This window comes from Anoplopoma fimbria, chromosome 12 (assembly GCF_027596085.1).
Source record: "Anoplopoma fimbria isolate UVic2021 breed Golden Eagle Sablefish chromosome 12, Afim_UVic_2022, whole genome shotgun sequence".
NCBI lineage: Eukaryota > Metazoa > Chordata > Actinopteri > Perciformes > Anoplopomatidae > Anoplopoma > Anoplopoma fimbria.
The window spans coordinates 22669347-22682372 of NC_072460.1; the positions used below are offsets into that span (position 1 = coordinate 22669347).

Here is a 13026-nt window from a genome sequence, read left to right on the forward strand (position 1 = left end):
AGATTGGTTTCTCCCACAAGCCACATCTCTGTTGGCAGAAATAAGACTTCAACCCCAGCTGCTTCTTTAAAGTGGCCCTATTATGCTTTTCCACTTTTCCCTCTTCTTTAGTGTGTTATATATTTTTTTGTACATGTAAACGGTCCGTAGAGTGTAAAACCTGAAGTCCACGTCTAAAAGGAGTTACCCTCCCCCTCAGAAGCTCCTGAGCTCCTGAAACGGCTCCATTGAATTCTCTCCTTCACTTCCGTAACTTTATGAGGTCACAATGTTACGGAAGTGACGTAAAACTCCTTCCGGCTAGTTTGGCCCTCAAACAACAAAAGAGAGAGACGGAGCTGAAGCTCCAGAGGAAGAGTTTTTTGAAATGTGAAACGTTGACCAATCACAACAGAGCGGGCTAGCTGACCAATCAGAGCAGACTTTGCTTTCTGGAGGGAGGAGCAAGCGCTACAACGGAGCATTTCAGAGAGAGGGTGAGAAGAGGTGCTGCAGGACAGGATGAGAAAAACAAGGAGGATTATGAGCATTAACGCATGTAAACATGTGGTAACTATAACTGGAGATAGAAATATGCACCTGGAAAATAGCATAATAGGGCCTGTTTAAAACCAAACCTTACTCTGCAGTCTTTACCCTCATGTCGGTGTCTCCAACCCGCCCTTCATCTCTCTGTGTTTAACTCTGCGTGGGTCCTTTGCATGGTATTCATTTGTGCCCCTTTGTTATCCCGTTGCTCTGTTGCAATGAGGACGGCCTGTTTCCTGTTGTGAGGGAGGAAACGGACAGAGGGCACACCCGGTGCAAAAAAAAAAAAAAAGAAGCTGACTCAGGGTTTATCAATCTGCCTTTCTGCAAGAGTAAGTGCAACTGGACACGGCTGCAGAAGTGCTCTAGTCTGCTCATTTAATCATAGCCTCCCTGCCTGGGCTTCAAATGAACTACATACTCTGTAGGCCACGCAGCTGCAGAGATCCACACGACAACATCTCGCTGCCCAACGCGTCCCTGTTTTGTTTATATCCATGGCCTATTTTTAGAAAAAGCATATCTGTCCTTTCAAATACAATATGGCGTCTCATAAAGTCTTGGATACTTTCCCCCTAAAGCCGTTTTACTTTCATCGCCTCTTTCAGAGAAAAGAGCAGCTCCAATGTAATTATGAACCCATTATTTGTTTTTTTTCGCTGTAAAATATTGAGTAGGTTTAAGCCTTGAAGAAACGGCTTCCAGCACTTCATCACGTTACCGCCCTTATTAAAGCAATGAGAAAACAAAAGCACCGAGGCAATAAAGGAAATGCATGTGTGCCTATTTCCTTTTTCTGAATTCAAAAGAAAATAAGAGGTAATTACAGTTTGTCCAAGGTGTTTGATTGATGATATGTTTTCCAGGTCAGAAGGTTTTTTAACTGTTTACCGGATATCATATTGCATGCAAAACGCTGCTATATTACATGTTTCTCTTGTTATTTTACATTTCTTTTGTCTTACATGTTGCATCCTTCAACTTTGAAATCTAACTTCCATCTTTGACTGTACTGAAGCTAACAGCAGGAATTACATTGTGAACTTTACCGAGTCCTTAACTGAACTGCTTAGACCAGAGTTATTTCCAAAGTTGCCCAAACAGTTATGAGTTTACGCCTCCAGCTATTGCAAAAAATCCCCTCCAAGCTGTAATGAAAAAGAATAAATCACAGTAACAGTGGATTTACAAATCTTTCTACTGAAAACAGAAAAAGCACATCTTGCAATTGCGTGGCACACGCTTCAATTTACAACAATGTCAACCAGGTGAGCGATGACCTGACCCTGCGGTCTGCTAGAACAGCTCATTCACACTGGCAGGTTCCACAGAGGAACACTATGAAGCTTGACGTTCTTGTGCTGTATTTCATAGTTATTGTCAGTATTTTATTGGATTAATTTTTCTCAAAAAGAACACTGCGGTCGAGATAGAGTCCTTTTTCTCTGCGTTTCATGTAGATCTTGCTCTTGCTTGTCTGATGAGGTGCATGCATGCGTGTCTTTACGTCGGCTTCCCTTGGTTTAAGACTTGTTCCTCACTCCAGTGCATAAATGAAGGGCATTCATCATGTGTTAGGCTCCGCTCTGCACCACATACTTGTGGCATTCATATTACTAAATGATCTGTATTAATCAGCAACTAATTACAGGCAGAAATATGTCTGGCTAAGCAGATCTAATGAGTCGGTCCAGGCCTCTGAAGTGGTTTGCTTTCTCATGGTGCTGTCAAATTATGTATCTCTAAGGAGTTAGTGGTGCGTGACCCCCACTGGCTGTCTGGCCGAGCAGTCCTCACACACACACTTACACACACACTTACACACACCAGTCCTCACACACACACACTTACACACACCAGTCCTCACACACACACTTACACACACCAGTCCTCACACACACACACTTACACACACCAGTCCACACACACACACTTACACACACCAGTCCTCACACACACACACACACACACACACACACACTTACACACACCAGTCCTCACACACACACACACACACACACACACACACACACACACACATTTGTACTCTGCTCAAAACAATCCACCTGCTTCTTTCACCCACTTTCATTTCTCATCGTGTACTCATCTGACATTGCCCTAATAGTCAATTTATTATTTAGACAAATACCAAGGAGCATGAAATGCACCGGCAGTGGAACTGGACCTTTAAGAATTTATACTGACTCTGTCACTCATCAAGTCTTTCTTGATGAGCCTTTTGAAGACATTTCATGCCAAAGACAATGCCTTTAGCATTTAGGTTATGAATGCCACAGTGAATGTTCTGGTATTTCAGGTAAATTAAAGCACAGTGTCATTACTTTAGAAAGCTCTGCTGAGTCTCAGTATTTCAAGTATGAATGCAATTCAGGAATTCCAATGCTCTGATTTAAATAAGATCGGAATCTCAGATCCTGGACACCATTTGTTCATGCCGAAAAAGGTGGGCCGCCCTTTCTTCCAACTTCAAGCACCTTGACTAACACTAAGAGCTGGATACAAGAAAACATTCACCCTGGCAACATTCCTGAACATATTGCTCGGATTTAGGTCAGCCCTCAGAACTTCCAGGGTTACACAGAACACAAACAGCAAGAGCTCACCGGCAGCTTAAGTGGAAACACCTCAGAGTGGAAGATATGGAAACTGCTGAACAGGCAAGTCGCTCACTCAGCCGACTGAAGGTAAACGACCGTGTGTTAGAAACCACAAAAACGAGATACAAGAATTAGAAAAAAACAGGAAGCAACCTCAGTGTCTTGATAGTGAAGCAAATGTGGAAAATGACCCTTCTTTCACTTGATTTATTCCCTCAGTAAACATTGTAAACATAAGTTAATGGTCGCAATCTCTAGTTTCAATTCTTCTTCAATACAACATGATGTTCATTTAGTAAATTTGGGTTCCATTTAGAATAAAATAGACCATAAAGCAGGGTATGCTTTAGGGCGTGGCTACATTGTGATTGACAGGTCTTTACCATGGCATTGTCCTACAACTTCAACCCTTACAAAATATGTTTTCATTTCATAAAAGTTAGTTTTAACCGCTTTGCTCCCCTAGAAATGTCTTATTCAGGGTTCAGTTGTGCTTAACGCCACCATCTCATGTCACTTCTGGTTGCAAATAATAGAACAAGATGGTAACAGCCAAAAACCAGGATGGCACCGGCCAAAATGTTGAACTTAAAGTTTCAAAACAGCAGTCAAGAAAACAATTCAGCACAAATATTAGTTGTCAAAGGCTCAGCCAGCTGTGAAGGAGTTACATTATCCGTGACGTGTGAGCAGTAAGGCCTCATCTGTGTTTAGCTGTTGACTCAGCCTCCACCTCGTCCGCGAGCCACACACACAAACACACGCGCACAAACACACACGCACAAACACACGCACACTTGGGAGAAAACTAGTGGCAGCCTTTCAAACAGCTCTCCACAGGTACTATGCCACAAATTGCCTTCGATTCAGCTGCTGCATCAGCTGCTTTTGACAGCTGCGAGGCGGATAATTGGTTCAACTGTGAAGAAATAAAGAATGAACAAGCGTCCGTGCTTTGGCCTTGTGGCTGCTCAAAGAGTGCCGCTTTAGTGTTGATCACGGTTTGTGATGATAAAAAAAAAAACATTTAAGAGTTAAGACTTAATTGGATTTTTCACACAAACTCACAAAATAGCAAAATTGAGAACCATTAAGGGGGTGTTATATGTATCACAGAAGTTTATGTGTGCTTTCTATCCAAGAACAAACCCAATTATGTAAACATTCATGGCAACGAAATACGATCTAATTAAAGCATTTGTTAGCAATATAGAAGTGTAAAAAAAAATAGCACAGCTTTCTATTACAGGCTATGCTATTCTCTTAATTTGTTAATTAAAAAAGTTGAAATGTGCTCGTACACTTTCTTGCCTTTGCTGGTGCATCGCTACATATTGAGGCAGTTAGAGTCAAGATTCTTCAAATCCACAATTTGATTTGACTTTAAGGTCACGATTCAAATCAATTTTTAATTCCTTTTAAGCACTGACGGCAACGCCATTGTAAGACAATGGAGCTGACCGATAGGTGATTTTAAGCCCTGACACCTGAATGCACCACGAATAGTAATCCTCAAAACCTGAGCTAGTTTCCTGTGTCTCTTGCCGGGATCAAACAACTTTTCTGTCGGAAAACTGAGGGAATCTGAGAGTCAAAAAATCTAAAAGCTCAATATTTTTGGAAACAGATGCCTGAAAGGAAGCCGAGTTATTATCCACATGAACACCTGCAAAGGAATTTAAATAAACGGTACGAACAAATGTCAAAAGAATTAATGGCAGGACTACTATTCTCACTCTAAAAGTGGCAATGGTGCAGAGTTGAATTCGGTCATTTAAACATATTATGGTTGCCTCTCCGACCGACCGCCCTCAGTGTGGCCTTTACCAGCTCACCATCAGATAGAGGTAACAGCGCTCGTTAAAGTCATCATTATCTTCTCTCATGGGACAAACAGCTACATCAAAGGACACAAACCAAGCTAAACTCTGTCTTAATAGGCCTGATGTGAGAGGTCCAGAGGTCAGAGGTGTCCTGGCTCTCTCCTCCGGCATTACTGCGGACCACACTGAGATGCAAGGATGGACGGTCCATAACAGATGAATGCAGCCCGCAGTTGATTATGAGTGCAACTTGCAAATGATCTTTAACCGTTGCTTAAGATTTATAGGTGGGCCCTGAATGCAAATCATCCCTGTGTGGACATTAATCTAGCCGGGGTATTTCATTAGCGGGGGCTTTGCTGGAGAGAGACCGACTTCATGTGCTCGTAAATTTGGTTTGGCACACTGATTGTTCAGCAGATCGCCGGCTAAATGAGTGGACACCGCCAGCCACAAGAAACAGCTTCCTCCATCATGCTATTATTTTGTGCCGAAGGCTGCCCGAACACATGCTGAAGGTATTACTCTGGCTTAGGGTGAACTATTTATGAATTTGCCAAAAACTCCAGGCTACGGGGGATTTAAGGGCAGCCGGGCAGATTACAGTGAAGAAGCCAAGAGAAGGACCCAAACAGAAGGCAATTTAAAACCAGCAGTGACTCCAGAGAGATCATTCAGAGGAAGCTTTAAAGAACCTTCATCAAATACTTCAATACATATTGATTAACTCCTCTGACTATAAATTCCTCTGGCTTAAATACAAACTCATCACAGATGTACTGTCAATGTACTACTAACATCAATGTGGACACGGGTCAATGTTGTCATGAAATATAGAGTAATACCTGACATATCGACACACACACACAAGGACAGAAAAATGACCTTTTGCCAAACGGCATGTAGTATGAAGTGTGCAGTAATCTACATAGTTAATCCATCAATGATATATATATGTTTAATAATATATATATATTTTTTTATACAATTTATCCATCCTTCTCCATGTAATTACATCAAATTCCTTCAGTATTAAAAACTTTTAAGGAGGGCTGCAACTAAAAGTTATTTTCATTATCAATTTATCAGATTTCTTTGGTTTCTTAAAAGGTCAGATAAAGTCCATCACAATTCCCTAGAGCCCATATGACGTCCTCAAATGTCTTGTTATGTCTGACAAACAGTCCAAAACTCCAATATATTCAGTTTACTACAATGAAAAGAAAAGAAAAGCAACAAATCCTCACAGTTGATAAGCTGGAAACATCAAATATTTGTCACTTTTTCTCTTAAAATAAGCGAATATCATAATAGTTTCTGTTAATGGACAAACCAATCACTTTATCACTGCTGTAAAGCAAAGTTTAAACTATTAAATCAAATTTATTCAGGATGCATTAACCCCATCTCACACCTTACTGACTTTAAAACAAAATTAGTATCCCTCCAACAAAATATATTCCAATTCTGATGGAAGTGAAACCAAAAACAGCAGAGAAACATGCATAAATAACACTAACCCACTTTATCAGATCACTGCTTTGAATAAAACCAAACACATGTTTTTCCAACACTCATCTTCCATCAAAATATCTCATTTGCATAATCCTGCAGCTGCTTAAACTTGTCAAACCTGCTTAACTGCAGGACTTGAGCATCAAAGCAATTATAGTTTAGAAGCAGCTGTAGGAGTGCAATGAATGTAAACTCCTCTACAAAATAAGATAAACTGGATGCATTGCTTGTGGATTTTCTTTACATGTTTGTTTTTTTGTTTGTTTGTTTGTTTGTGTCACCTTCTGGCACACATCCTGCCCGAGATCTGGCTCGGAATCAACAACTGGAGAGCCTTTTCTGCTCCTTCGTCAGCATTGAAACATTCATATTAGCTCCATCAGGGCATTAACGTGGAGAGAGTTGGAATTAGCGATGTTTTGTCACGTTGTTCATTAATATTTGATCACTCAAGTACTTATGCTTCTTCACTGACTGGTTCTGAATTTAAATGACTGCCTGTAAAAACAGAACAGGAACACTGCCACATACTAAAATCTCAATTATTTGAGACATAACACTCTGCATACAATATCAAACTGTGTATTGTGGTTTAATGGGTAGCACATGACATTTGAGTTTAAAGAGCTAAATTTGGATACCGTTTTATAATCTATTTAGAAAACTCCAAACAAAGCTGTGCGGGAAAAAACGACACGTCAGCTCTTTGTCATCGGAGGCTGAGGACGTTATCTCTCCAGCGATCACGTCAGCGTACCTAATATTGTTTACCCTCGGTCTTGGATAGCTGGGCCTGGGACAAAGTTTGAATGCTAAATGTGGACTGGCAGATGCATCCATCAGCACCCAGATAAGAACTGAAAGCCCTCGCAGGAGGACGCTTTTCCACACAAAACCCCAGAGGACAGGTTCAGATCGCGGTGGATCAACTGTGATTAAACCACCAGCCTTTCTTGCTTCATGAACAAAACCAAAAAGAAAACATTTAGCAAGACTGGATGTTCCACTTTTTTTGTTTCACTTTACAACGTATCACATTCAGAGACCAGACAGACCACATGTGGGTGCTTGAAAGCAGGAACTGCTCATGAGAAGTTGTTTATCACTAATGTGTGCTGCAAATAACTGGCAACCCAATCTTGTATTGCTTGTCATTTAACTCTGAAATGAGTACAAGGGATGCCAGTAAAAACAAAACAGCATTAGGAGAGAAAACTGCATGAGGTCAGCATAAATAGTGCCGGACTAAAGGGCTGACAAGGCAGATAGCTCAGGAGTCATGAACAGAGGAAAGCTGATACGTGTGTGTGTGTGAGTGCTCACTTTTGAGTGCAACACCAAGCATCCACATAGACTTTAATTTGAACCCAAGAAACTGTTAATCTGTCAAACAGGAGTTTCAGTTTTTGGATTAACAGAAACCGACCCAACGAGTGGCAACGCCTGCTCTGCTGATTCTGCTCAGCTCCTGAGGGTTACAATTAACCAGGTGGATGAGTTTATGGATCCACATCAGGGTCAGTGCGCACCGGGATGATATCCGATACCTGAGCAGCAGCCATACATCCTGAAAAAACCTGACCGACAATGTTACCCAGGAGCCCGTTCTGCAGGACTCACGGAGAAATCTGTTGACTTTGCACCACAGGTTCCACTATCAGTGGTGCATCGCATATCCTGCTCACTGCGTTTTGTTTCTAAAAAAGAAGGTCAGAGAGGGGGGGGGGGGGGGAGCCTTCCATTTACAGCCAACCCAAGATAGCAGCATACAGTCTTATGTATCATTCAGTAGCAGAAGCTCTTTATCTGCCACTTGTTGTGGAACAGAATATGACTCTGTTTTTCTTCCTTCCTTTCTTTCCAGGATAAAGTCACTTGATGATTAAGCAAACTGAAAACAGCACGGCTCACTTATTACAGTGTCAACAAAAAGTACACTCTGTATTCAAGAGGACTGGAATATTTGGCTGCATGATTATGGCCATAATGAAAATCAAGATTATTTTATCAATATTGAGATAACCCAAAACGAGTAATAAAAGATATATTAATCTTGGACATTCGGTGAAGTTAACATATCCCGGATGGCTCGATGTCAGTTAAGGAGAAGCTTTATTGTATTGGAGTGGAGCGGTCAACAATATGGCCGTCGATCATGTCAATTTATTGTGGGATGCCAAGATTGTGATTGTGAGTAATACTCGATTAATTGTACAGCCCTATGCAATACAAATATACTCGCTTACAAACAAAGCCAACTGAAAAGAAAAGGCAAGCTAGTGCTTTTACTACTGTACATACAGTGAGTGACAGCCTGCATGCTTTGGACAAGAGTGTACAGGTAATGGATTAAAACTATCAAAACAAATAAGTAAAAGACGACTAAAGCAACTACAGAACTTTGCATAAAGCAGAGTCCCTTGAGGCTGTAAATAATATGCTAAGAAAAAACAAAACATAATTTGTCTTGACGCATCCTCTCCCCATCACCCAACCCAGGTTTCTGTTTCTTCTGAATAAAAGGTTTAACACCCAGCATGGTTAAAGGCCGGTGATTGATCTAACTGCTTTCTCGGCTTACTTACAGAATACCTGAAAGTCAGGTTCTGATTAGCCCACATAACTGGAATGATATCCACCATTTGTAAGGAAAAAGATACACTTGAGAGGACAAACATTGCTATGTCAACATACTAAAGTAACATTGCTATGTCAACATACTAAAGTAAAGAAAAGAGACTTCAATGTGTCTCCACTAATAAATTACATCTTACTCAGAGTATCAAGAGTTCTGAAGTGTGTATGCTTGAACAACATTAGCAGCTGCGGTTTGCAGATGGTGTTGACATTCAGGCTCGTGATCTCTGGTTTGCATTTTCTCAACGGTGTGGTTATGAAGTGAGCATCGACATTTAGGCCTAAAGGTTCGGCCTCTCTTAACCTCGGCCACGGCTGAGGTTAAGAGAGAGGAAGTGGACATGTAGTGTGTCAATGATGTCAGGTGACTCACACTACTAAAATTGGAAATGTTTGCATTCTTAATTGCATTACAAGTTGATTTTTTGATGCATAGTTTAGTTTTATTAGATATCAAGAAGACTTTGAGTCCACTGCCACAGAGGCTCCTTTAAGGTACAGCAGCGATTTGGGCTAAATGTTAATGTCAGAATGCTAATTTGTCCTAAAATAGCAATGCTAACGTCGTTGAGCAGGTGCTGTTTACCATGTTGAGCATTCTAGTTAAGCGTGTTGGCCGTGCTAACATTTGCTAATTAGCAACACAAAGTACAAGTCAGGCTGAAGCCTAGGGACTCCTGGGAATCGCTCAGGAAAAGCAGAAGTGAAGCTGAGAAACAGAGATGTTATTTGCTCTGGTCAGCTGTTGACGCTGTGTCTCTGACCTCAGTAACTTGCAAAAAAGAAAAAAAATGGAAGGCTAGACTATTTCATTTTAAAGCACACACTATTTAAATCCTGTTTTCTTCACGCTAAAACCACCTTTGAATCCGCCTTGATTACAAACCCCTGCATTCTTAAAACTGCTCGCTGCACTTAAATGAAATTTAAATCATATATCCTCCACAAACCACACTTTACATTATTAACAGCTGTCATATTTCATCAAGTACAGTGGTAATGGTAATCACATCGCCTCAACATAACCTCCGTGCCAGTCTACCAGAGCTGGACTGAAATAGTGCTCGCACACTGTGACCGCACAGAATGAGAGATGGTGACGGACGGATTTTCCTGGAAAATTACACAGAATACCTCGCAGTGCCAGAGAGAGATTTATATATAAAGACAAATAGGGATCAGACGCTAAAGGTCAGTGTTACAGTATGTCCTAATCCCTCTAGTCTGGTTTTATCAGCCAGCAAAGACATACAGTCCATGACTCATCAGTATTGATCTGATGCCAATGATCTTCATGACACCAACACGGCCTCTGACACAAAGGTCAAGCATGAGCACATGAATCTGCAGAGTTATGCATTTTGGTGATATAACCAACAGTGTGAACTTCACCAGAGAGCAGTGCAGGGAGGGTAATCCTCTCTATCAGGGTCTTTAGCCTTTCTGATATAATGCTCCACTACATCTGCTTTGCACTGCTCGGGGCTTAACCCACTGCCAGCAGATAGAGCCGGCCCTAAAACAGAATTGCATATTGGATCCTTTTCGAGTATATGCTCTTTTTTCCCCCAGGGGTTGTAGCTATTTCATTCCATGTATCCCGGATTAATGTGCATGTCCACACACACAAAAATCCTCTTTTATGACCACTACAGCACAGGCATAACTCAGACTTCAGACTGCTGAAGTTGTAGAACCTGACAACAAACTAAGGTGACAAAGCAGAATGATCAGAAACTATTTAAAAGTCTACATAAAAAAAATAAAAGAAACTGAAGTGTAGCAGCCTTTTGGCACTGGTGTACAGAACCATGGACATGTTTGTATCAGTGTGTACTTAACAGCACATCTCAACCAGATCTGTTGAATATTTCATACACACTGACAGGCAGCCTATGTAATCTCAAAGGCAACATTTGACATTGTCCATCTTCACTCACACTGGTGCTGGGATGGTATGGTCTAATTCTCTGCATTTCCCCCCAGATATGATGAGAAAAAGCTCTGTGCATTTTCTGCACAATAATTGATCCGTGCGTAAAATCCAAGGACACATTTTTCCACCAGCATGGAAACATTAATAAAAAAAAGGAATTCGCACCTGATGCCAAAGTAGTGAATGTGTGGCAGTGCAGGATTTATCAATTACTGCTTCAATCAAGTCCATTTTCTTTACTTTAAATATGCATGAAGGACATATACTATAGAAGAGATCACTCAGCTGTGATAAAGAGGGGGTCCCTTACTTTTCCTGTGCGATATGCTCCTGTATGGCTCCCAGTGTGACCAGGCTGTTGCTGCCCTGCAGCAGCCTGCAGGTGGCCAGGTGCCGCTGGTACTGCTCCTTCAGACGGCCGTTCTCGGCGCACAAGTCGGACACTTGCTGCTCCAGCTCCTCTATCCTCCCCCTCTGCCTCTCCAGAAGCTCCTGCTGGGTGTCGATGATCTTGTTGAGCTCCTTCAAGTACTCCACAGCCCTGGTCGGGTTCTCGGCTGGGCTCTCCATGTCTCTCCAGAGGAGGAGGAGGAGGAGGAGGAGGAGGAGGTGCGCAGCTGGAGCGGTCCCTGTTGTGTCGAGCTGGTTCCGTGTAGTCCGGAATGGTTGGTTGTTTTAAGCCCTTTTACGCCTCTCCATTGTTTCAAGTCGGTGTGTGGGTGATAACACACATGCACACAGGTATACACAGATATACACAGGTATACTCCCACTGCACACACACCTGTGCAAACCCACGGATGGAGCTGCAGATGTCAATCAAACCCTGACAGGCTGGACCGCGTTGTGAGGATCCACGGTGGTGCCTCTGCCGTGTCGGTGGCTCACCTTTAGCTCCATGCTGCTCCCGTGACTTTTGGTAAACAGCAGGCTGTCAGGTGGGCGGGGTTAACAAGTTTTATGAATCCGCAGGTCGAGTGGAGAGCAGAGCAGGCTGACGCGGCTGACGCGCTCGGAGGAGGGACGGAGGGAGGAGGAGGAGGAGGAGAGGAGAGAGGAGGAGGAGGAGGGAGGAGGAGGAGGAGGAGGAGGAGAGGAGGAGGGAGGAGGAGGAGGAGGAGGAGGAGGAGGAGGAGGAGGAGGAGGGAGGAGGGAGGGAGGAGGAGGGAGGAGGGAGGAGGAGGAGGGAGGGGAGGAGGGGGAGGGAGGAGGAGGGAGGAGAGAGGGAGGAGGAGGAGGGGAGGAGGGAGGAGGGAGGGAGGAGGGAGGGGGGGGAGGAGGGGAGGGGAGGAGGAGGGAGGAGGAGGGGGGGAGGAGGAGGGAGGAGGGGGGGAGGAGGAGGGAGGGAGGAGGGAGGGAGAGGGAGGAGGGGGGGAGGAGAGGGAGGGAGACAGAGGACGTCGGTACATGTTTCCATCTTTTTCTCTCATGTCAATTCAAAGTGGATTCATTTTTCTGTTTTTTCTGTCACAACTTTTGTCTGCATGTGTAATGCGTAATGCTCCGATGGTGCTGCGTCTCTCCTGCAGAGTTGTTTACTATGCTGTATGTGTGTGTGTGTGTGTGTGTGTGTGTGTGTGTGTGTGTGTGTGTGTGTGTGTGTGTGTGTGTGTGTGTGTGTGTGTGTGTGTGTGTGTGTGTGTGTGTGTGTGTGTGTGTGTATTGCCATGTCACCAGCAGGCTGCACCCTCCCCCTTGGCTGAGATGATCCGAACAGATGCATGTGTTAGTGTTTGGATCAGAAAGGACTGAACTGTTCTGTTCTGTTCTGTTCTGTTCTGTTCTGCACATCTGTATGTGTGGTGAGGCTGCAGATCTCGCTGCACAGGCAGGGGTCCCATGGGTGTATGAGAGAGCAAACTGCAGCACCGCCCTGTGATAGAAAGAGGGAGATGCTAAAGTTTCATGGGTTTGGCCATCACAGATCCCCCATCTGCTCTGATATTAAGATGAGTGTAAGAATCTTTAT

The 13026-nt window shown here is 43.1% G+C and overlaps 1 protein-coding gene across 1 annotated transcript in view; it reads right to left on the bottom strand.

Annotated features, from left to right (window-relative positions):
* Positions 1–11687, bottom strand: part of LOC129099557 (IQ motif and SEC7 domain-containing protein 1-like) — a 92708-nt gene extending 81021 nt beyond the window's left edge. The window contains exon 1 of the mRNA XM_054608828.1: positions 11368–11687. Coding sequence (XP_054464803.1) covers positions 11368–11627 — 260 coding nt within the window. The 5' untranslated portion in view covers positions 11628–11687. The remainder of the gene's footprint in view (positions 1–11367) is intronic.
* Positions 11688–13026: the final 1339 nt, after the last annotated feature.